Consider the following 24,890-nt stretch of genomic DNA (forward strand, 5'->3'; position numbering starts at 1 on the left):
GGATGCTCAGGGAATCATTAGAATTTAATACAAGAAAATACTTTTTAATCGGAATATTATTTCAGTTGAAGAGTTCTCATTGTGATTTTTTTTTCTTTCCATTCACTGTTTCACACATCAGTAACAAAAGTTGTATGAAATATAATTTTCTCAGCCTTTGTATTTTTTATCACTACAAGTTCTTATTCACATCAGATGTTTTATCTTAAATCCAGCTTCCATAATGCCTCTGCTCCCATTCTGTAGGCCATGGTCCAGTTATTGTCACCCCTGGGGTCGCCACAATCCGTCGTACTCCCTCTTCAAAACCTTCTGCTCGTCGGTGTGGCTCGGTGGGTTCAGGCCCTATTCCCATCCGCACTCCTGTCGTGCCTGTAAAAATCCCCACGGTGCCCGATGGGCCAGGAGCCATTAACGGGAGCAAGACTGCAGAGGACATGGGAAGAGGAGAGGAAAGCCCAGATTCTCCTACGTCTGCAGGACCTGAGGAGGCAGGCACGCTGCCTGTAGTGTCCTGGAGTGGTCAGGCATCCACCAACCCCCCCACTGTACCCCTGCCTAACCTGCTGACCCAGCAGCTTCAGGGAGGAGGAGAGGAGGCCAGAGAACAAGAGGAAGGAAACATGCTGGTGGCCATCCGCAAAGGAGTCAAGCTCAAAAGAACCCTAACCAACGACCGTTCCGCGCCACGCATCGCTTGATTGCATCGCCACGTTCGCAGGCGAAGGTCAAAAGAAAAACATCCGACCTATTGTGATAGAGGTGGGGCTTCCCCTGCAAAGTATTTGTGAATTAGGTCAAAAGCTTTAGAGAAAGATTTTGCTTAATGCAGTGCAATGTCCAAAAAGAAAAGGGTTATTATGCTGATTAGAGAAATTTGTTGTACGCTTTCTCTCTCTGTTTCTACTGTGTTGTCATCAGAAAATCAGTTTGCATTAACAGGAAATTTGCAGTACATGGATACAACACTGATCAAATGTGCAGCTTCAAATTTAACATGATCCTCAGACATGTAAAGCCAACTTCACAGAAATACAGGCGGAGACCAGAAATGGCTCAGGAGCCCCCTTGTGGTGATCCCTGTACAGGCTGAATGTCCAACTTCAGTGAGCATTGAGACTAGACTTCACATCTTACACAGGGCCCCAAACTGAGGATTATAGCCAAAGCACCAAAGTGCAGATCTTTCTGCAGATATGGGCCAACATATATAGTGGCATTTTAAAAAAAAATGTGTTTGTTATTTTGTTAATAAAAAAGGAAACATGACTGAGCAGAGCTATGACATGCAGTTATATTTAAGTCTTTATGTGGGCAGAAGAGAAATAATTCACATTTACATCCCATAACCAGGCTGGACAATGATGATGTGACTGCTTCCTCTCAGACGTAATGAACCACTCTGTGTTTCTGGGGTTTGTGTATCATCATGGTTAAAAAAAAAAAAAAAAAAAAGCATTGGAACTGCCCGGTGACTGAGCAAAATCCACTTAAAGCCCTACACAGCACCAAGAGAGCCATGTGTTGCTTTTCCAGGAAGTATTGATCCCAGACGGGGAATGTTGGTTGCATGCAACCTCTGAACTGTACAAACGTCTTATTTAGAGGCCTCGGTACAGTATGTGTCAGTTCACAGAGCCACATGTGCCAAAATGTGACCAACACAAAGAGCAACTCCAAGGCAGAGGAGATGATTTTGTCCTGCAGTGTGAGTTTCACCCACATCAGACTTGTTCAAGACTACAGTGTATTGTGATCAGAGGTGAAACTGATAGAAATTGTGAGCTGTGTAGTGATCGCTTTACTAAGTTTATTATTTAGACTAATTAAATAATTGTAAATAATTTTGCACACCTCACTTGATAATAAGTATGTTGGTGCTTCTCATTCTTTGGATCTTTGCAGCATTTCTCCTTGCTCTGGAGACAACCAAACTCATTCTTTTATATCGCTTCATAGGGTGTAATGAGCATAATCCTTTACTGTATATTAATGTGAATTGGTTTAATTTTCCTTTTTTTTTTTTGTCTTTTTTTTTTTACTGTGCAACCCATTTTTGCAGTCTACAGGCTGAGTTTTGTAAAACTTTTTCAGTGGTTTCTGATCATAGAAATGAGCCTTTTTTTTGTCATTTACTGTATTTTTCAACTTGCTGAATATGAATCGCTCATAGCACCACTAATGTCAAAGAATGGCTGCACCATTTCCATACTCAATAATTTGTTATTAAGCATTTTGTAGAAGATGAGGAAAACTATTTTTTGATGTTAAAGTTCTCAGTTAAAAGTTATCATTTCTGTTTAAACTTTATTTCTTATTAGTACTCTCATTATCAATTATATTTTTACCACTGTCTCTTCCATTTTGCTCACATCTTTTGTAATACTATCAAAGTTGACAAGCTCAATTTGAACAGATAGTTTCACTTTAAAAACTAGAAGGTTTCATCAAAATCCACTGTATCAAAGTATGTTTAAAAAACTATACATTTGTACATCTGGGCAGAGGTATTTTTGGATATGAGGCTCAATCTCAAACAGCAGCGTTGACAATAAGCTAAATCGGTTGGTGTGTCACTTACCGATAGTCTGCATTTAGTTTGCATTTCAGTTTAAGCACTGTGAGACTGTGGCTACTGCAAGATTTATGACGGTGTAAATATTTAGTGGTAATAGTTAGTCCAAGAACTCACGTTTTTAATTTATTTTCTTTGTCAGTGTTTAAATCTCATAATACTTCCAGCTTATCTATTTTTTTACTTATAAAATATCTCAATAATAGTGTGATTATCTACCTGTCCCACTATGAGCCTCTTAATTTCTTACAGTTGCAGATATTGTTAATGTTAATTTACATGTATGCAGGTACAGAAGCAGGCCCTTTAATCTAAGTTTGATTGTTGACTTGTATCAGTGTTACGAGTCCACATTTTGGGATATTGAGCTGATCACACTTAAGTTTTAGTTCACTAACAAAAATGTGTTTTTTTTCTGAATGGCAACAATTTTTTTTTTTTCATGTTTAAAGATGATTTTTCTGCCTGTGTGTTTGTTTTTAAGTGAGTAAACTGAGACTAAGCTGACCCAAAAAAATAAAAACCAACATGAAAAAGATGATAGATGGAGCTATCTTCGCTACAACTAAGTGCAACATCCAAACTGTTTTTTCTTTGAGCTTAAACGTTTTCTCTTGATTTTTTTTTTCTGTCCACATGACAAAAAGGTATATTAACATAAAATTCCTATATTTAAATTGTTAGCATAAATATATATTATATATTGCCAAATGTCAGTATATCTTATGAATAAGAAGTGTATAGTTTGTGAAGTTGTTTTCTAGTTTAGTTTTTAGCTTATTTCTTCTACAAGAGAGTTGATCTCTCTCTCTCTCTCTCTCTCTCTCTGTCAATGTATAATTTAGACTATGATGCTGTTTGTTTTCGGAGGTAAAAAGTGTTATTTTTGTGTCCTGATTGCTTTAGCAGTATAATAAAAGAAAAACATATTCATTTAGCCTGGACTGGTTTCTTGAATTGTCAAGAGTGTGATCAGTATGTCTATAAAAGTGTCAACTGATTGACATGATTACTTTCCTAATGATGATAAATGTTATTTTCCTTTAGGCTGGAAAGAGATGTCAAGGTGAGAAAATAATATGTAGTATGCTGAATGTTTCCACAACAATGTAAAGTCATTGACAGGTAGGCTGGTTACATTCATTATCAAGTGCAGACATGCAGTCAACGCGTATGTAGCACGCCAGTAGCTCAGAAGGAAGAACAATCATATTTCAACCAGAAGGTTGGTAGATTGATGCCAGGCTTCCCTTGTATACATGCTTAAGTGTCCTTGGGCGAGACTCTGAACCGTATGTTGTCCTCCGATGTGTATACCTGGGTTTGAGTGTGGGACAAAAAGAAAAGGGTTATTATGCTGATTAGAGAAATTTGTTGTACGCTTTCTCTCTCTGTTTCTACTGTGTTGTCATCAAAACCTCTGTTAGCAGGACACAAACACAAACCTCAAATGATGCTCAAGCCTCCCAGTGTATACTGTGGCAAAATATTTCCAGCAATCACAATTTATATTCATAAACTGATCGTTGCACATGACTTTCTTGTGTCTTGTAATTTCATAAAACAACTATATACCCTAGTTTTGCATACACACAGACCTTGTAAAATTCAATAAGCTAAAAGAGAAAATGGGAGGTTAAAATTTTGTGACGTGTCTTTATCAACTGAGGTAAAGTGTTCTACAATGTATTGTACAGTTATTTTAGGCTGCATATGAAGTAAAAAAAAATCTTTCCAAATGATGTAAGGCTTTGTGAGCCACTTTATAGGCTGCTCTTTTAGCATCAGTGGAATTCAAAGGAACCCGACTTTTACTTATTTAGACTCGTGCATGTAATTGCTTTATTTCACTTTGTTCAACAGATTAAGTAGTCTAAAAATGTCATTTTATTTAGAATTTGAACATTTTTGTCCAAGTAAGGTCCCCAAACCCAATGCCCCTGCATCCGCATTTGAATAAATAACCATCTACGGTTTTACACCAGTATCATCACCAATAATGGTCATTCTTGGTAATTTTTTCTAATATTTTTATCAGACAGTTGTGAAAGACTGTTCATAAGTCATTCTGCATTTGGGGATCATATACTAATTTGTGGATCAGATTTATTAACAAATGTTTAACATTGAATCTGAAATGGTGATTTGCTATAAATAAAGCATTCCTTGAAAGAATGGAAATAAAGCCCAAAGTTTGATAGCAGCCACCAGGGGTCGCTGTTGATAAAACACCATTCCCGACTTGATTTTATCCTTTCCATTAAAAAAAACAAACAAAAAAAACAAGCTTTACTCTTTATCCATGCCATCATGAAACGCCTGAAAACACTCCTAATTAATTAAACGGCCAGTCTCTCGCTCTCTCTCTCTCACACACACACACACACAAAGCACTTAGACTGGGAGTAAAGGCAACACCAGTCCAGTCTTTCTCAAAACAAATAACTCCCATTAGGTGTCATATTCCTTTGGGTGTGGACATGGATCTAGTCAAATGATTCAAACACCCCACGTGCATAGCAGCATAAGGAGTGGACACACACCCAGCTGGTAGTACACACAGTTATGGGGTTCCGTTTGTGTCAAAAAAAAGTATATGTAATATGTGTACATGTTGTTGGTTTATGTTGTTCCAATGTGTCTTTGGTACATGTCTATGGCCTAATGTTTTTGACAAGTGTTGTTGCTTTGTGTATGTGTCAATATTGCGTATGTATTTCTTGCATATGTACATGTTGTACATGTACATGTTGTATATGTACATGTATCTGTTGCATATCTATTTATTGCACATATAAATGTTGGATGATGTAAATGTTGTACATGTATGTTGTTGCATTTGTGTTTGCTGCATATGTAGACTTCGTATTTCGCTGCACGTCTTTACCTTCTGATTGGCTAATGTCGTTGCTTTCTGTTGTTGGTTTATGTCGTTGGTCTCTGCCGTTGTTGCCTTTGTCACAAATAAATGCTGAAATAGGCCATGTCTGGTCTAAGTGTTTATTAGACATTACAAAAAATGTTAGAATTTTAAGAAATACATATTTTTAAAAGCTTTCAAAATATCTCCATTATAGCATTTTTTTCCCTTCAGGCGGTAATTCGGACAGCAAAGGGGTCCTAATGCAAATAGCGCCGGGATAATGATGTTGGCTATTTTTAATTTTAATAACCTAAAAAAAATATCTAAAAATATCTTCTTGGAGTTTGGGTTATTTACTGTGTATGATTGTGCGGCCGCATTGGCTGGACTCGGACTACTCTGCATGCTAGCGAGTGTCTGGGCCACCGGATTATTCTGTCGTTCAACTGGTTCCAACTTTATTGGGACAGCAGGGGGCGTATTTGCTCAATGAACGCTAATCTTTATTTCTTCAATGAGGGTTATTTTATTATTTAAATTGAGAATATTAACGTATTCTTTGAAGATATTGTCACATTTCAAATTATCACAATGCTATTTGTGCCTTTATTCACAGGCTCTGAGGACTCACTGCAAAGTTTTGCATCCCCAAAAGTGGAAATCATTGCCTAAAATGTTGGGTTGATCTATCTACTTTGATAACTTTTGATACAATGCATTCACGTTTTACAGCAGCATGACGGCCGAGGCCACTATACGCACAAAGTAAATGTCCCCTTCAATTCCCTTATTATCTTTAAATGACAAAATTACAGAAGCCTACATTTTAAGTCCAAATTGCTCATGTAACTGAAAACATTAAAGATTTTATATTTAAACTCTGCCACACAGTACAAAAAGATACATCTTCAGCACAGAAAAGACAAATATCTTTATTACACATTAACACAAAGTTCACATTCAGATATAAACATAATAGGGGGGGGGACCTCTTTAACACAAATGCAAGTTAAGATACATCCCCCAAAGTATTTACATTTGTTTAGTCTTGGGAAGAACATCTAACACGGTTTTTTTTTTTTTTACCATCACCTGCAAGACTGAACCAGAAAACTGACATAAAATATATTTAATTAAAAAAAAAAAAGAAATCTGAGTTGTCAATGTGAACATTGTGAACAGAGTAAAACTATTTACTGATGGGGTGAACAAAACATAAAATTTCAGGTCAGGATAAAACAAACGATTGTGATTTTATAACAATATACATATCAACACATATGAATATATATGAATATATTTCATATCATATATATATATATATATATATATATATATATATATATATATATATATATATACAGCAAAATGTAAATGTAAAATGTGTGTTATCTGTAAAACGTGAATGCACTGTATCAAAAGTTATCAAAGTAGATAGATCAACCCAACATTTTAGGCAATGATTTCCACTTTTAGGGATGCAAAACTTTGTAGTGAGTCCTCAGAGCCTGTGAATAAAGGCACAAATAGCATTGTGATAATTTGAAATGTGACAATATCTTCAAAGAATACGTTAATATTCTCAATTTAAATAATAAAATAACCCTCATTGAAGAAATAAAGATTAGCGTTCATTGAGCAAATACGCCCCCTGCTGTCCCAATAAAGTTGGAACCAGTTGGAGATATTTTGAAAGCTTTTAAAAATATGTATTTCTTAAAATTCTAACATTTTTTGTAATGTCTAATAAACACTTAGACCAGACATGGCCTATTTCAGCATTTATTTGTGACAAAGGCAACAACGGCAGAGACCAACGACATAAACCAACAACAGAAAGCAACGACATTAGCCAATCAGAAGGTAAAGACGTGCAGCGAAATACGAAGTCTACATATGCAGCAAACACAAATGCAACAACATACATGTACAACATTTACATCATCCAACATTTATATGTGCAATAAATAGATATGCAACAGATACATGTACATATACAACATGTACATGTACAACATGTACATATGCAAGAAATACATACGCAATATTGACACATACACAAAGCAACAACACTTGTCAAAAACATTAGGCCATAGACATGTACCAAAGACACATTGGAACAACATAAACCAACAACATGTACACATATTACATATACTTTTTTTTTTTACACAAACGGAACCCCATAGCTGCAAGAAAAGTCTGATCCCGTCTGAGTCTGCCGGCAGTCATTCATCTGAGCAAGTGACAGGATGTGATTTACAAACCCATCTCCTCCCAATGTTAGTCACGTGATTTACTTGTAGAAATGCCTGAAAAATACAAACGCGAATAAACTATGTCAAAAGAAAACACGCTTTATAAAGAGAGCTGGAGTATAAAGGGTCTAACTGGTATATTTGTGTCGTCATGGCAGACGTGTTAGCACTAACACAACTGTCTATGTAGTTGTATATGATGTGCGTACGTCTGGCGGTGCCGTCAGAGCTACGCACGGAGGGAAGCAGCGCTGCTATTGGAAAATATTTTCGGGTAGCTGTTCGCTTAAGAGCCCTCCCACCCGCTTCTCGCCATCCTGTCAGCTAGAGGTTACACCAAACCCGACAAACCATCGTAAAAATGTGATTTCCCCCCTCCTTACAGAATTACACGAACCAGTTAAATGTTTAAGGTTTCAGCGCGACTGTTTGTAAACTGTCCGAGCGCGTGAGCGGAGGCGTATGAGCCGGAGCAGCTGCGGCATTCTCGAGGCTTCAGTTGGAGCTTGTCGGACGGGACAACGGAGCATCGACTGAGGTGCGTCCGATAAGTCAAGTTACAGTTTTAATGTGTCCGGACACGTTTTTAATGGTTGTTTGTATCCGACCCAAAAAGGCCATTCACCTAGATGTGTGTTTGTAATTATTGTTCATGTTGTCAGATTTGTGTTTTAGTGTTAGATAGAGGATGTGTGTGTGCCGCGACCTTTGTGCAGCGATTAATTCAAATTGCCATAAAATTTTCAAATAAAGAGTGCTGTCTTGTGGTTTAGGAGAGCGCAGCCTTACACCGGTGATAGCCAAGCATTTTGTCGCCCGCTGTTCTCCATCAGGTTTCTGGTGTTTTGCTCCACTTCCATCCCTGAGATGCTGCCCTGCTTGCAAAGAGTCCTGCGGCCTGCCTTGTCTCTGACAGCCGGGAGTGGGCTGGCCAGAGCCGGACTCAGAAACCACCAAACACCCGCTGTAGCATTCGCCTCGGAGCCACCGTTCTTCATGCTGGTGCAGCGGTGTAACCTGGGCACACACCCCCTTAAGGAGCCCGTGGAGCCCCTCAACTCACCCCGTGGAGCCAAGGAGTTTATTTATAGCCTCCATCCGTCTGAGCGCACCTGTCTGCTACGAGAGCTCCACAAGTTCGAGTCAATAGCCATCGCTCAAGGTACGCGGTGTTTAACCAAACATGCTGGGGAAAGTTTGCATCAGGATGCTGGATTTTTGTCCCTTTGTGTTGTCATGTACTGTAATACAGCCTACAATAGGCTACAGCAGCATCTCCAAATGTGTCCTGCAGGTATTTAATGTTTCCCTACTCAAATTAAAGTGATCTCCACTGCTTGTTGTCAAGTTCTGCACAAGCTTGTTAATGATCCATTCATTTGAACCAGGTGTGTTGCTGCAGGGAAACATTCAATACCTGCTGGATACGAACCCTCCAGGACTGGATTTGGAAATCCCTACAACATGAAGCCTCCACAGGATATCAGTATTGTAGTTTTAGCATCAAACAGATGAAACAACACACTAAACACTCTAATACTGAATACACTGACATGATTACAAGTAGCTCTGGGATTAAAAAACTAAACACAAAACAAAGTTTACAGTTCCAGTGTCCAAGCATGAAAGAGCATAATGTCATAGAGTGAAGTAATCCAGGGCGTTTGAGTGACATTGAAGGTAATGTTGTGTAAATATTTTAATTCTAATAATTTGAAGTAGAATAGAGATCTAGTAGACTTCAGACAGTTGGAAAACTCTGGTTAGAAGTCTTTAGAAAATTATGTTGTAAATCTGTTATAAGAAATGCTAAATCCCAGAGAGCTGCCATGAACCTGAGCCCGAGCGTTGGGCTGACCGTATTGATAGTTCATAACAGTTCTGTAACATTTAAAGTCCTCTGAACCAAGAACTTTGGAATATTTCTATATTAAACATATGGATGCGGATGCCCCAGTTTTACATATATCCACCTCTCTTTGCTCTGTTTATAAGCCTGTTGTATGTATTTTAACAGGATGGTACAACTGTTCTTACTATATAGTTTCTTCCCCATACATGTATGCTAGGTTACATGTGTGTGTGCACGTTTGTTATGGACTGACAGCCTCCTCAGGATGTACCTGACCACTTTCCAAGTGTCAGCTTGGTTTGACTGCAGCACCCCCGTCCCTCTCTGTAAGATAAAGTGGGTATAGATGATGGATGGGTGCTGTGTCTATCTGTTGGACCACCAGGACACTGAATTAGTATTTGGTGCTATCTCTGAGGATACAGGCTTCTTTCCCTCTGCTTTGATTCGTTTTCACAGTCCAGTGAATTGAAGGTTTGGTTCATTGGAAAGTTCAGACTAGTTGTGGGCAAGAGTCTTGTCCAAGTAGTGGACTGGTGATTTGTCATCTCTGGAGCAAAAAAGTTGATTTAATGGGGTTCAGTTACCCAAAGCAAGAAGAATGAATACAGTTCACAAAGACAATTACCTAGTTTTTTGTTATTGTTTTCTATACTTTTACTTTTTGCATTACACCAGGAATAATTCCTGACATATTCAGGGTCTGTATTAAACCAGGAATATATGAGAAATAAAAGGAGGAAGGCACAGAGGATCCGCCTCATGAAGAGAGAAAAAAGTCAATAAATGTAGAGGAGAACGGAGCAGAGCTGTGAGAAACGGCATGAGTGATGAGGAAGAGGTTTTACAGCGCATGAGCCTATCTGAACCACTCCAGCCAGCAGTCATCCTTTATATTCTTCTACAGACTGATTAATTAAAGATTATTGAACATAATTTCTTTTTTGATGGCTTTCTGTTTCATTTTTGTTAACTTATATACAATATTCAACAACTTAACACGGTATGTTGTTTTAAGATTAGAAGCTTATGTACAGCTGCTGTAAGAGTTAGGATCATGGACACAAATAAAGTTGTGTGACTTTGTTCCTGCAGCACTGTGGCAGAAATGCTTTCAGGAGATCTTTGTTTACTCCGATCTCATGTGATGAGCAAATGATTTGCTTCTTGGGGTCACTCTACAAGATAGCTACAGCTATATTTTAAAGTAAAATATTCCCTAACTGCCCACCAATAGCATTTAGAGATCCATGCATTCATTTAATGCCTTTCTATCCATCAAGTCCTGATCTTTTTTTCTTTTTGCTAACTTAGCTCTTATTCTCCACGAGACTCCTTCGGAGCATTTAGCAACAGAGTGCTGAATGTTGAACATATATGCATCGACTGCTATGAATAGTCTGAAACGCTGCACAGTGGGTAAAGCAGGGGTGGCCAACTCTGGTCCTCCAGAGCTGCAGTGTTGAGAGTTTCCCTGCTGCAACACACCTGATACACATCAATGGTAATTAGCAGACTTGTTTAGCAGAGTTTGATGTCCAGCTCTGCGCAAGTCTGCTAATTAAGTCTGATGTTTATCAGGTGTGTTGCAGCAGAAAAAACTCCCAACACTTCCAGGACTGTGGCTCTTGAGGACCGGAGTTGGCCAGCCTGAGGTAAAGCTTGGAGTAGGTAGTAGCAACGATGTGCGGAGAGATCACAGCCTCAGTTGACATTAACATTTTATTATGTTTGGATGTTAGCGGTTTAAGATGTGTTTGCTTTCAGTGCAGCAAAAAGTGGAACTAAATGCTAAAAGGATGACTTGGAGAATTGTTTAAGGAGTTTCATGGATAAACTAGTCCCTGAAGAAGGAGAATCTTTGAAGGTGAAGATCTTTGGAGCCTGGAAACGGACAGAGTGAGCCAGTGACAGAGTAGGAGACAAATGACACTTGGAAGGATGACGGATAGTGTGGAAGTGTGTGTTTTTGCAGGTGAATGAAAACAGTGAGCAGTATAACAACCACAGGACATTAGAGGGAAAGGAAAAGGTAATGAAATGAAAAAACTTGAGCTTGATTTAAGTCACACTGCTGTTTTACTCTTAACTTTCAGTTTGCCAAAGCAGCTGTACCACATTGGAAGAAAACATTGCAGTGTTTGATTTTTCTTGTGATGTGAAACGTCGTTGTGCAATTGCAAATTAAGTGTAATAATTTTAAAGCATAAGGTTTCAGTGGTATGCAGTCTTCATGACTAGTTTAAACCACAAACACAAAAGCAGGTGAGCACTTTGACTACTCTTCTGAAGTGATTTTAGATTATGCAGTTGAACACACATTTCCCCATCAAATTACTCATCATATCATGAGATGATACTCTTCAGAGGGCTCAGGCACAGATCAGTAATGTGATATTTGAATGCGATGCTAGCAATGATAGATAACAGTTTGTATTATTGCCTCATGGTGTGGCTCCATCTGCAAAACACTGCAGATGAAATAGTGTTGAATGTAATTCTTTCTGAAGCTAAAATATTTCTCTACAACTCATGTGGCTTTACTTTGGTTGGCATTCCCTGTTTTCTGTTCATTTTTATTGTCCACAAGCAAAAGGCACAAATCTTGTGTTTCAAACACCACTGTTGCAAATCCTTTTTAGCAGTCTTTTCCTGTGTATTATTCTTGGAAAATGTTCTTTTTTTTTTTCCTGCTTTAAGCAATTATAACTTGACATGGATCAATATGCCTTACCTGACATCACTCATCTCATGACGTGACATTTGGGCTTGTGTAGAATACAGCAACAGCGATGAAGGGAATGTGCAGTCCTAATGCAGGAGAGTCCATCCTTTTCTCTTTGCAGGCATCAGAATCTAGTCTCTAAGTGGCAGCATAGAAACAAAATGCAACTGGGGAGGGAAGGATGTAACTGTATTGATTTTTCACATTACTGATTGTGGAATAGCAGCCACTGTCCTCCATGTCCTCGTTCACAGACAGTGAAATGTCCAGTTATGTTGCTGCTGTTTTCTGTGGTTATAATGGCAAACATGGCTGTGTTGTAGCTTAGAAAACAGTGACTATACAGATGATGGTTGTGATGATGATGATGATGAGACTTTTTTATGTTTTATCTGTTTGTCTATCCTTGAGTTTGATGGACTAAATTGTTTACAGAAATTCAGATAGCCTATCCAATGATATGAACTCTCCTACCTCTCCTCTACTTGCGGCTACCTTCATGTTATTGCATAATAAATATACCTATCTGTATCAGAATATGAATAATGAATTTCATCGGCTTGATCCTAATAGACCAGCATTACCTTCCTGTCAAATGTGGCTGATTGCATTCTGAGTATATGCCAAGAGCCATCGCCTGCAAGCCACAAACATTCAGCAAGATTAATGTTGTGCAAAGCATTATTAGTCCCACATGAGCCTTTTTGTTGAGTCTTTCACACACACAAGCGAAGCATTACACTTGTTTTATACTGAAACTAGAAAACCTTGATCTGAGACGTTTTATCAAATATCAAGTCTTAAAGGCAAATAGTCTTTCAGTTCTGGCATGTTTGTTTTGTTCAGTGAGTATTGCTGTGTCTGTCTGTGCTAGAAATACAAACTTAAATTTGTGGAAGTTTGAAACTATCACAAACAACAATATTGAAACTGGGAGAATAACTAGTATGTGCCTCTCCTCTGCTCTCACCTGTGAATCCTGCTTGGCGGGAACTTGCTGACATCTTCACCTTCATGCCATAAAAACCCTGTGGGATTATCTTACCTGTTCCATATGCAGGCTGCAGACATGCTGAATCAGTAATTGCTGGACTTGTGGTGTCTTTCAGTGATGGGTTTGTTGGCATAGAGATTGATGTTTTTTGACAGACTTATCGGCATCCATCATCCTTCCACCCCCAGGCTACAGGCACCAGAAGCCAAATCCTTATTTTCCTGCATTTGTGCACAAAGGAGCTGAATGGTAGGGTTGCTGAATGTCTGCCAGCGACTGAAGCTTGCTGACATGTCTCAGTCCTTGGCATCAGGTTAATGGAGTGCGCTGTAGACTCCTGGTAGTGGAGGACTGTATACTAAGTGCATTTTTCTCTACTCTGGATACTGCTTTTAAATTTAGGTTACATACAAAATGCCTGCCCTAAAATAATAAGTACATAAACATATTACATGTACAGTTAGTCTGTTTCAGACTATTGCATTTCTGATTACCTCAGTGTCAGCAATATGAGGAGAATAAGATGAAGTTTGAAGACGTCAACTAGACAAGAAGTCAGGTATGATGGAGGGATGCTGACACAGAGTGGATGAAGTCAGAGATATTTGAAGGTGGAAAGTAAAAAAGGAGAAATAGAAGATAAGTCAAGTTAATTGGGGAGTTCAACAAGCTGATGCAAGGCGACTCTGGCATCTGGTGAGAGAAGATTGTTTTTCAATTTTATTATTTTTCACTTTGAAAGAGGACAGAAATGGCAAATAATGTCTGAGCTTATTTTTTACACAAATTTTAGAATTGATAAATCGCTTTACTTTTTTCTCTTTTTACTTTTAGATGATGATTCTTTCACGGCTCATTTATTAACATTGAGGAAGTCCTCAGAGAAATGAAAGCTACAAATTACATTTGTCAGCGTAATGCTTAAATGCTCTATTTTTTTTAATGATCTCAGAAAAAATATCTCTAAGTGCGAGTCAGGACATAATTAGATTTCTGATCTATCTGGTCTAGCTATGGTGGTGCACTGCTGTATTGTTTGGCAGTTATCACAAATACTGTATAACCCTGCACTCTTTAAATGCGCCACTTTAATATATAGTTATATATCTAGCTGAACACATGACATGATGAGACATGAGACACACAGGCATTCAGGGTGGACATTGTACACGACACACAAAGAAAAGGGAATTTTGTAAATGAAACACTCACAAGACTGGACATTCCAAATGACATGAACATATTATTCATTCATTTATAATCTATACCACTTAGTGCCATGGGAGGACTGGAACCTGTCCAGTAGCAGGCAAGAGGCGGGGTACACCCTGGACAGGTCGCCAGTCCATCACGGGCCAACGCAGAGAAACAAACAGCCATTCATGCTCGCACTCATGTTTGGGGAGAATTTAGAGTAACCAATTAAACTAACATGCATGTCTTTGGACAGGAGGAAGCCAGAGTACCAAGAGAAAACCCACACAGGAAAAACATTCAAACTCTGTACCGAAAAGCTACTGGTTGCAGCATAAAATCATCATAAACATGTTAATTACCTGGTAATATTCCTGTACAGTTTTTTCATCATGTTTTTTTTCTTCAATCTTTTTTTTCAGTTTTTCTTTTAATCCACACTACTGTCCTCTGGCAGATTTTCACACGTCGGCAACCCCTAACAAAGGTTTATTCAGCATCCATCTTGCAACCAGTCTCTTCTCTAAGCTTTTTCCACCCAGTAAAACCAGTCTGATGTTGAATTGTTTTATCTCTTCCCCTCTCCCTTTCTCTCTTTCTTTTACCTTTCTTTTACCAGTACTGCCCTTTTTACTTTTTTTCATTTACTTTTCTTAATCAGCCTCGGCTAATGTTCCAAACAGCCAATTAGCTGGTAGTATAGCTTCTGGTTTGTTTTGAGGTGCTGTAAAGCAAAATGCAGCTTTCACTGGGTGCAAAAAATAGAGGGAGGTGTTAAGTGCAATTTAGCAGCCTTGGGATGCTCCAGGAATGTCAGTATGCAATCAAAACAAGTTAGAAGTACAGAACTCTTTGTTTCTTTAAAGTGGAACTATTATGTGCATTTCAGGCTAATTTATTTTTATTTCTGAGACCAGAAGGGCTGGGATTGATCGAGTTATTGTCACAAATCGCTTTATTTACTTCAGACCGACCCTCTCCGTAGGCTGTCAGATCAGCCTGTGGGCAAAACAAGTGGATTGAGACTCTTCCGCATTAAGCCCCGCCTCCCGCCACCGCGCTACATCGGGAGCGTGCACCGCACCTGCTTTCACCGTCATTGTAACATCTCATAAACAGAAGGATTAGGCTAATATGAACTCAATAAAAAAAAACAAAATACAATATCAACACATAGCATACAGCCCTACATGTTGGAACCTGAATCAGACCCTGAAAACAAAGTAGAAAACAGCAACCCACAGCAACGAATGCAGCAGGATGTCTCTCTTTGGTAAACTCACCAGCCATCGTTGGAAATAACTTTATCCGACGTTTTCCACCCGCCTGATGTATTTGTACATGCCCTTGTTAACCAGTAGAAGGTAACCAATCACCGAACCTTATCCCCCGGGACATCACAAGGATTTCCAAGTAGAAAAAACTCTCTAAAACTACACGTTTTTCATCGCCATGGAAACCGAACGGAGAGCGTGCTGGAACTCAAGCTCAAACATGCATTTAGGTGATAAAAAACGGTGCCGTTCACATGTCTGATGAGGATTCAACACTGTAGAAAGCTCAGAAAACTCAAAATACCATAATAGGACGCCTTTAAAGCACTTCATGATACACTTCAGGTGCTATCTTAATAAATGTGGTTTATTTTGTATTTAAATCGCAGAAGTTGTGTGTAGGATTTAGTGACACCTACTCATAAAGCTAGAGACCACAATATGCTGATTATACCTGATTATTTCAGTGTTAGCATAGAGCATCAAAACTGTAAGAAAAAACAAAAGAAACTGAGGACTGGGACAAGAGGAGCAGGCTTTAGTCATCACTGCAGCCTTAAATCAAACAGTGATGAACATGTAGGTATTTATCAATCCAATGTTGTCTACATCTTATACGCATAAACATTAACAATAGATAGATAATACTAAGACTGGGATATTCAAATGCTAAATAATGTACTTTGCTGAAATAAAAGGTAGCTCTTCCTACTCCTAATGGTACAATAATAATGAGATAATGATAATTTATTCCTCATATTAATCTGGATATATATTAATGTCAAAGTGGGAACATTTGAAATTGGCCATGATAGATGCAGCAACGGGATTGAGTTGCATACATGCAATATATGTTGATGTTAAAATGTAACAGAACATCTCAAACTAAGTTGCAAAACAACCTGTTAAAACTTAATATATTCTCAAACTGAAAATGTGTCTACATGAGTTGTCAGTTCAGTTTGTAACTCTTGGTGTTCTGTACACGTTGTTGGAAATAACAGAACAAAATCTCTCACACCTCTCTGAAGCGGTGCAGGGAAGCAAATGTGAAAGAAATTACATCCTTTTATTCCATCTGGACCTCTGTCATTGTGTCCAGCTACAGAGTGGCATCTATTGTAAACACGACTTTTCCTCAGGGCTGCTGGTGAAAGAAAAAACAATTTTCAGGCAATTTTCAGTAAAGGGAGACTTAACTGGAAATGCAAATGAGGAATCAAGATGTCTGGATATTTCTGGGTTTTTATTTCAAATTTTATTTGTTCATCGCCTCAGTCACCCCCGCAGACTGCTGTACCAAAACATGATGGCATCAACAAACAAATTAAGATTTTCTCCATTTCTTCTTTGTTCTTCTTTATTTCTTGAAGATTCAATAGGTATAAAGAATCATGCATCAAAACACTCATCCTCATTTCTCAAGCTGTGTGTCTTCCCACAGAGGGTCTGTTTATCGGTTTTCAGTGCCTGACATGTTGCTGTTCTGGTCCAATGTGGTATTTTCTTTCACCTTTCAGAGTGAATGGATAAGCCATGGGCTTTCACCTCTATTCATATTAAAGCTTTCTCTCCTAAAATAACCTTTTCATGTTTTAAATGGCCTTGGCTCACACAGTGTTATTGTCATGCTAACACACTCAGACAGGCTCCTGCAGAAAGGCCGTATAAGTTGATGAATACCTAACCGTGACCCACACACGATCAACACATAGCTCTTAATGTGAAAAAGAGTAGAAGCATCAGCAGCACTCCACACTTGCACATCATTACCAACACAATGGCGTCCAGCTGATATCTGACTCTCAGAAAAATGGCTGCCATTCTTGCTAAATTACTTTGGTAACGCACATGCCAGGCAGTCAGTTCTGTTAAATTCCTTTCAGATGTTCAGTCTGACAGTTTATGGTAAATTAGCTATAAAAATCACCACTCATCCCACAGCTACTGTAATACCATACTGTGATTATTTACTGAGTGCACTTTGCTGCCAATAATGGTTTGACTCACCAACAAATCAGTCTTGACATACAAGTGAAAGAAAAAGTGGAGCCTTGTGGGAAATTTTACAAACTGCAGCTGTTTGTAAACATGTTGGCTTGTGATCCAAAAACTACCATCTGTTTTTGATGCTGGAAAATGATTAGGTCCTGTCAGGTAATTTGAGTGATTACACACAAACAATTTGCAGCCGTTTTCTCCCACGACTGAGGAACTGCTTGTGGTCCTAACATGGCTGTAGCTGCATTAGTGACTCACCTACAAAACAAACCAGAACTCCAGAAGATATAACAAAAAAGATAGTTTAATCTAATGTTACCTATAATTAAAAAAAAAAAAAAAAAAAATGGGTGGACATATTGTTGTACCATTTGTGCTCTGCAGTTTGACTGACAACTAATAACAAGCTTTGCTTTACATTGCATATGTTGAAAAGACATGTCAGTCTCAATGGGACTCACCTGGTTAAATAAAGGTTAAACCTTTTAAAGCAGTCTCATATAAAACTGACTTTCAGCTTGCTTTCTGGCACCAGTTAAAATATTGTACTTTATTAGAAAGCCAAGCAGAGAAAAGAACATTTCATATGGCCCTTCTTCTTTATGATATGAAGGCAGATGGCAGGAGGCATGCAACGCATCACCCAGCCGCTGCTGAAGACCAGGGATTATTAATATGCACACCGGGATGTGCTTGATGTTTGTTGGTATTTTGTTTACCTGAGCTTGCACACTTAATCTTAAGGTAATTTCTTTCCTTTTTTTCATTGCATTTCATGTTTTCTTAAGACAAATTCTTGTCTTATCAAGACAGTTATGCATTTTTTAAAATATCTTTACCATTTGCTATTGGCGTTTCTCTCTTTTGTTGTCACTTCCTTTGTCCTCATGCAAGAAGTGCTGCACCAAACTACTGTACCGCCCTGTCCTTGTTTTAAAGGCATCTGCAGGTGACCTTACTTCCTTCTCCCCAAGGCTGCTGACTTCACGGCAGCCCCACAACATTCAAGTCAGCACTTATAGCAGAGATACCGTTACCCTCCAGACATGTCCAGAGTGCTTTGTGTTCATTCTGGATATACATTGACTTGGTGCAACATTACGCACCTTAAAGGAAACTGACTTCAGTACTTTTTTGCTTTTTTGGTTTACATTCATTTTCCAAACCACTTAGTGCAATTCAGGGTCGCCGGGAAACTGGAGCCTATCCCAGCAGTCTTGGGGCAAGGCAGGGTACACCCTGGACAGCTCACCAGTCCATCGCAGGGCTACAGCTCAATTACTAACCAATTTTGAACATCAGCGTTTGATGGCAGACTAGTAAAATATCACTTTCTGAAGCTACTAAATTCTGCAGTATTTACAAGATAATTACTGACTTTGTGTTTCTGGTGGCTGAAGCTGAAACAATGAGCTGAATGATGCTAAAGTTTACTTTAGCCATGGAGTAGAGCTATCTTATTAAAGCTGTGCCACTGCTGTGAGCTTTATTTCTGCTTCGAGTCATCTGGTTAAAAACTTGGTTTTCACCATTTTTGTCTCTGTTTTATAAAGGTTTGATGTACCTGAATATGTCATTGAAAAAACTTTTTAAATAATCACAGTATTAGTATTTCTTGATTATTACAACTTTTTCAAAATTTTTAAAGAACATAGACATAAATGCGGAGTTTAAAGTTGGAAAAACAAAACTGTTACAGAATGCAGGCTAAGAAACATCACTGCAGTCATATTTATATAATGAACCTAAATAGCTAGAGCTCATTGGATTGAATTGGACAGTATTTATCAGTATATATTTATAGACCCCCAACCCTCTGTTGGAAAAAGAAAAGGAAAAAACTGTAAATTGATTATTTATAACAAATTTAGTCAGTCAGTACAGAAAGTCCTGCAATAAAGAAGTTAACAAAAAGTTGCTCTTGCCAGTTTCCCGCCTGCTGGTTTTAAGTGAAAATATACAGGAAGAGGTCTGAGCCACTATCACAAAACCATTTTTTTTTTGTTAACCAATGAACATATCAGGACTGTAGAACTAACTTACTGGAAGAAAGTCTGTTAGTGTTCATAGTTTTATACCAGTACTGTTGTGATTTGATGCTCTGGGTGAAGTGGTTCCTCGTCCTGATAGTAGTCTGTACATTTTGTAATTATGAACAATAAGAAATACATTTAGACCCCACAGTTTACTGTAAATCTGTAAAAACTCTGACCAATCCAAACGTTCGGACTGAAATGGAGTTGTTCATTTTTTATATTTCATAAACTTCTTCTCCCGGCTCCCCTCCTGCAGCTCATGCCTGATCGTCACAGCCTGCAAATATATAGCGGGATAGGAGTGAAAATACAAAGTAGTGAGGAAGAAACTCATAAGGCAAACATGGCTGAGAAAACGCAGGCAGGATTTCCCCGACCCGGCTCGGTTTATTTGCCTCCTCCTGCTAAGCAGCCGAGAGAGAAAAAGTCGTTGGTGGAAAAAGCTGCGAATAAAAAAAATTTAAAAAAGCCTTGGATTATGCAATGAGCAAAACCAGAGGGGGAGGAGCCAACACACGGTGCTACTTTCAAATCTTCCTAGCTCCCCAACATTACCTACCCCAGCTTTAATGGTCAATTCAGCACCTAAAAGAGATTGTCATTGGATTAAGTAAATAAAAAATTTTGGGTTTCTTTTTTTGTGCCTGCATTTCTGCCTTTACCATTGGTGTGTAAGGCAAAATGTGCCTTTCCTCAGTGTGTAGCCTGAGAACTGTTTCAGTGAACAAGAGGACTATAGCAGGGTTTAGATGTGGTAACAACAGCACTGGTGTGAGCTGCTGCTCTTGTATCCGTGTGAGATCAGCAGCGATGGCCTTTCTGCATATATCTGTGTCGTAGTGACAGTTTATGGTTGTAGAAACACTGACTTGCAAGAACTACTTCAAAAGAGTCTTCACATGCTTTGGCAGATGATTGTATCAGGCTATACTTGATGACACACACACACAGATTTACTCTGTTGTGAAAACAATACCTGCCCAACTGTCACAGCTGTAAACAAAACTACTTCTGACTCCCCTCCTATCTCGGTTTACCACTTGTCTGGAGGATCCTCAGGTATTTGTGTCTGCGTTTGTATGTTTCTGTGCCCCACAGCTACCTGGACTGGCAGACTGCTTTAGTTACACACTCATCACTGAATTGCTGAATGTTAAACTATTGTGTTTGGTCTTTGTGTGAGAAGAAATGCTCTGATGTTTTCTTTTTTTTTTTTTTTTGTCATAGAAATGTATGGCTGGTTAATTTGACATTAACTCAAATTTCAATACCTTGACAATACATGTCTGTCAGCAGAAAAGGAATAATTCATAGTGCACTATAGCCTCTTCTGACAAGTCCTCTGGTATGTGTGAAGAGTCGATCAAAGTCGGTGGTCTACTAAAATCAGTCTCTCTTTAATTGAATTTTCGTATTTGATAATAAGCAATCAGAGGATATAGTTGGTACTTCACAGGACATACAAAAAAAAAAGTTATCAAATTTTCAGATATTGGCTGATTTGTTAGATTTGTATAAAAAGCTATTATCGCCTAACTACTCAAATACAGCTTTGCTGATTGGTTCTTACACACACATTTATTCCCATTTAGTTTTTACTTATGACTGTCTTTCCATTTGACCTAAATCTGTGTGCTGCTGTGTAATTTTCTCATTTTTTGTCTCCTAGGGAAATGACAAGGTGCTGAGCAGTTGTTGAAAGGTTTTGAGATTAACTATTGCTCCTGCTTCTGCTAAACGTTTTACACATGCACACGTAACTCTGAACGTGCATCTATACATCAATTTACTCTGATTAATTATATTCCTGTTTAGAAACTTCATAGATCAAAAGAATCCTTAAAATTAGAATAGTATTAAACTCCTGAATGAAAACAAGGTTATTTCTTCAATTTACATTTATCAAGCCAAAATTCACACACTTACACTGCAAGTCACACACACACAAACTCTGAGTTGTTCTGCTGTGTACAGTAATATAATGAAAACCGCCCTTACAGCTCTTCTGATTTCTGCCTCTGCGATACAAATGCCTGAATTGGCAGGAAATCTTACCGCCTTTATGTGTGTTTTTTTTTTTTTTTGAGGCAAGAAAAACTCAGAATAAGATGACAGATTTTTATCCATCAGTGTTTTGGTTTGACTCTTTTTTGGGGGGGGGGGGTTGTTTTTTTCAGGCATGTCTTCTGTTTCCAAAAGTCTCTTCATGCTTTATCTGGAGCAAATAAATCGCCATGGTGAAACACAGATAACAAAGTATGGCTTTGTCTCTGTTTTGTTTGGGATTTTCTTTTTCAACAACAACAAAAATGTTGCTCTTAGTTGCTGCTTGATGCGAGCTGTAACAACAAGACAACTGGGGAAAGAATAACAGGTAAAATTCAACTAATGACAGAAATGTTTCCATATAAAGATCCTTTTTATTTTCTGTAAGATGAGAACTTTTAAAACTGAATATATTTACAGCTAGATGTGCAGATGCAGTTTCATTTTGACCACTTGAATTATTCTTTTAGCACACTGATGAAGCATGTTAATGATCAGATGAATACGTCAAATATTAGATCAGACTGCAGCTGTCACAGTTACTAAGTCATTTTTAATGGTAGTTTATTTTCGTTCACCTTGTTGCTCTGATACATTGTGTTGCATGTTAGTTTTATGAAGAGAGATATTTATCTGAGGGATTATCAGCTTCATGCTTTCAGTAAGGGCTTCACAGCTTTGCTGCTAATCACGCAAAAAGCTGTTAAAATCTGTGCACAAAGTGGTGACACGGTCTGCAGCAGGCACTGATGGTCCCACAGTGGAAGCACAGAGGGATGAGAAGAATTAAACTTGACTGCTTTGGTACTTAATCATGCTACTGGTCAGTGTCTCATCACAGCCCATTAAATATGTTCTCCACTCCTGTCTGTAAAAATCGAAGTCTCAGGAGACATCAGCTTCAGTCGATACTCTGATGACCAGAGGAGTTCTGGGATCAACACAGATGTTGTGCCTTATATCTTATCTGTTCTGAATGAAAGCCAGCAGATTGGAGAAGAAAAATCTTGAAGGGTTCCTCTCTTTTTTTTCTCCTTTTTTACTCAGTCTTTTTGACAGTTAACACATGGCTTTTTAAAAATTTTTCATTTCATCATTTTCAAATGTTGGCGGGAATATCAGAAACTGGTTGATAAATTTGTGTTTCCATTAGTTTTGTAAAAACAAATATTGAAAATGTTTTTTTCTTAATGAGCTTCTGTAAAACATCAGCCATTATAGTTGATGATAGAGGAGTTGTGTTATCTTAAAGTGTTGGTGTCAAGACAGCAAAAAGGGAAAAAAAAAGAAATAGCAACAGAGGGGTTTCTGTCACACATATGTTGTTGTTGATAGAGCAGCTGTTCTTACATCTCACTGATAACCACAGGTATGTTATCAAAAATTCAATCAAATTGTTCACCAAGCCTTGCAGGAGTGACAAATTGTTGGGAATGCTTCCATGCACCGAACATCCTCCCTTTGTGGGTAGAGTCTTCATCACTTCCAATTTGTTTCCTGTTAAGGGATAATTATCCTTTTGAGCCTGTTAAGATTTTGTTGGTAAGCTGGATATTTATTATTTTGCTATGCACAAGTTGCAGGAGCAGGATGCCATGACAGGTGTGTATGAGTATAGATGAACATGCTGCAGCGTTTTACCGTCTCAGTTAAGCCCCTGACATACAGATGAACATTTGACTACCACTGCATGAGAAACGTGAGATGGACAGTTGAGCTGGAGATTGTACGTGGACAGTAATCTGATACGGATTCAGGAAAGGACGGGGTGAAAAATAAGGGGGGAAGCTGTTTGGATGGAGGAAGTAAGGCTGATGATGTAGGATCACATGAAGGTTTGATGTCACCAAATCTGATGCTGTTCTGGTAACACACCTACCACACAGTTTATTAAGATAGTTTTTGTGTTTTTCCTGTTGTTGGTAGCCCATCTGTGGCTGGCCATTTCCTACAGCCAATGACTGGAACTACAAATTTTCTTCTCCCTCTAACTTGTATTGTGGCCAGTAGAGACCTTGTGGGGATTGCACGGATGTCTGTCTCCTGGTTGTAGCAGGAGCTGACTCTGATGGGAGTCCCGCAGCTTTCACCATCATTAAATGACATCCCTTCCAGGCTGGCTTTAAGCTGCAGTGTAGCCTGGAAGTGATGGAACAGACTTCATTAGGTGGGCTTGCATTTCCACTGACCTCATGGCAGTCAATCTAATTTCACACAACTTGCGAAGGAAATGATCCTGTCGCATGTCCTCAACCTTAAAGGAAATGTAGTTATTTCTTGTTTTACAGCAACAGGTCCTTGTGGTTCTTCGCGGCTCAGTGACATATATTTAATACTGGTTTTCTAGTGCATTCATGACTGAGGATGGTATGCTTGAATTAGCCACATCAGTGGATATCACTAGGCAATCCAATTCACTGCCACTCCGTGTGGAATGAGTATATTATAATAATATATACATTGTGACAGGAGAAGGAAATGATAGCTTTATCGTTCTAGGGTAATATATGATGGAAACAGGGCCGTTGTTTTTTATTTCTTTGTTGAACAGATTAAAATAAATTAAATGGTTAAAAGTAAAACATACAGAAACAAATAAAAAAGGCATATCTGCATGACTGGAAATAAAATATTCTATATGAAAAACAAATTTCAACTTTTTGTAAAAAAAAAAAAAGAAATTATGCATGAATGAGTTAACATTTTACTCTAAATAAATATAAATATACTTAAAACATTTTTATTTGAATGTAATGAATAAAAAATATAATTGTTTGTTATAAATGTCCTGCTTTCTATCCCTTCCCTTCCCTTGTCTCTGTTCCTGTTTGTCATTCGCTCACGCATATAATCACTGTCCCCCCCTCTGAGGCCCGATTGGCAGCAAAATTATCATTCTTTAAAGTGGCTTTTGTCCTCATTTTGTCTCACTCGGGGGAAGCGGTAATGAGGGAGAAGCAGTTTTCTCCTCTTTCTCACGCCTTACTCAGACTCCTTTTCATCCCTTTACTATGATGGTGGCATTTTCCTTTTTTCTGACGTTTTTCTTCTTCTCTTTGTGTCCAAGCAGTT

The 24,890-nt window shown here is 38.4% G+C and overlaps 2 protein-coding genes across 4 annotated transcripts in view; both read left to right on the forward strand.

Annotated features, from left to right (window-relative positions):
- Positions 1 to 3,508, forward strand: part of LOC306756041 (protein MTSS 1-like) — a 55,782-nt gene extending 52,274 nt beyond the window's left edge. For all 3 annotated transcript variants that reach the window (XM_079240663.1, XM_079240665.1, XM_079240664.1), the window contains one exon: positions 247 to 3,508. In XM_079240663.1, the coding sequence (XP_079096789.1) occupies positions 247 to 701 (455 nt within the window). In that variant the 3' untranslated portion in view covers positions 702 to 3,508. The remainder of the gene's footprint in view (positions 1 to 246) is intronic.
- A 4,555-nt stretch (positions 3,509 to 8,063) lies between these two features.
- LOC306756077 (transmembrane protein 65-like) overlaps positions 8,064 to 24,890 on the forward strand; it is a 32,460-nt gene continuing 15,633 nt past the window's right edge. The window contains exons 1-2 of the mRNA XM_079240726.1: positions 8,064 to 8,234; positions 8,530 to 8,858. Of these exons, the coding sequence (XP_079096852.1) occupies positions 8,564 to 8,858 (295 nt within the window). The 5' untranslated portion in view covers positions 8,064 to 8,234; positions 8,530 to 8,563. The remainder of the gene's footprint in view (positions 8,235 to 8,529; positions 8,859 to 24,890) is intronic.

This window comes from Telmatherina bonti (genome assembly GCF_933228915.1).
Source record: "Telmatherina bonti genome assembly, chromosome: 5".
NCBI classification, from domain to species: Eukaryota; Metazoa; Chordata; class Actinopteri; order Atheriniformes; family Telmatherinidae; genus Telmatherina; species Telmatherina bonti.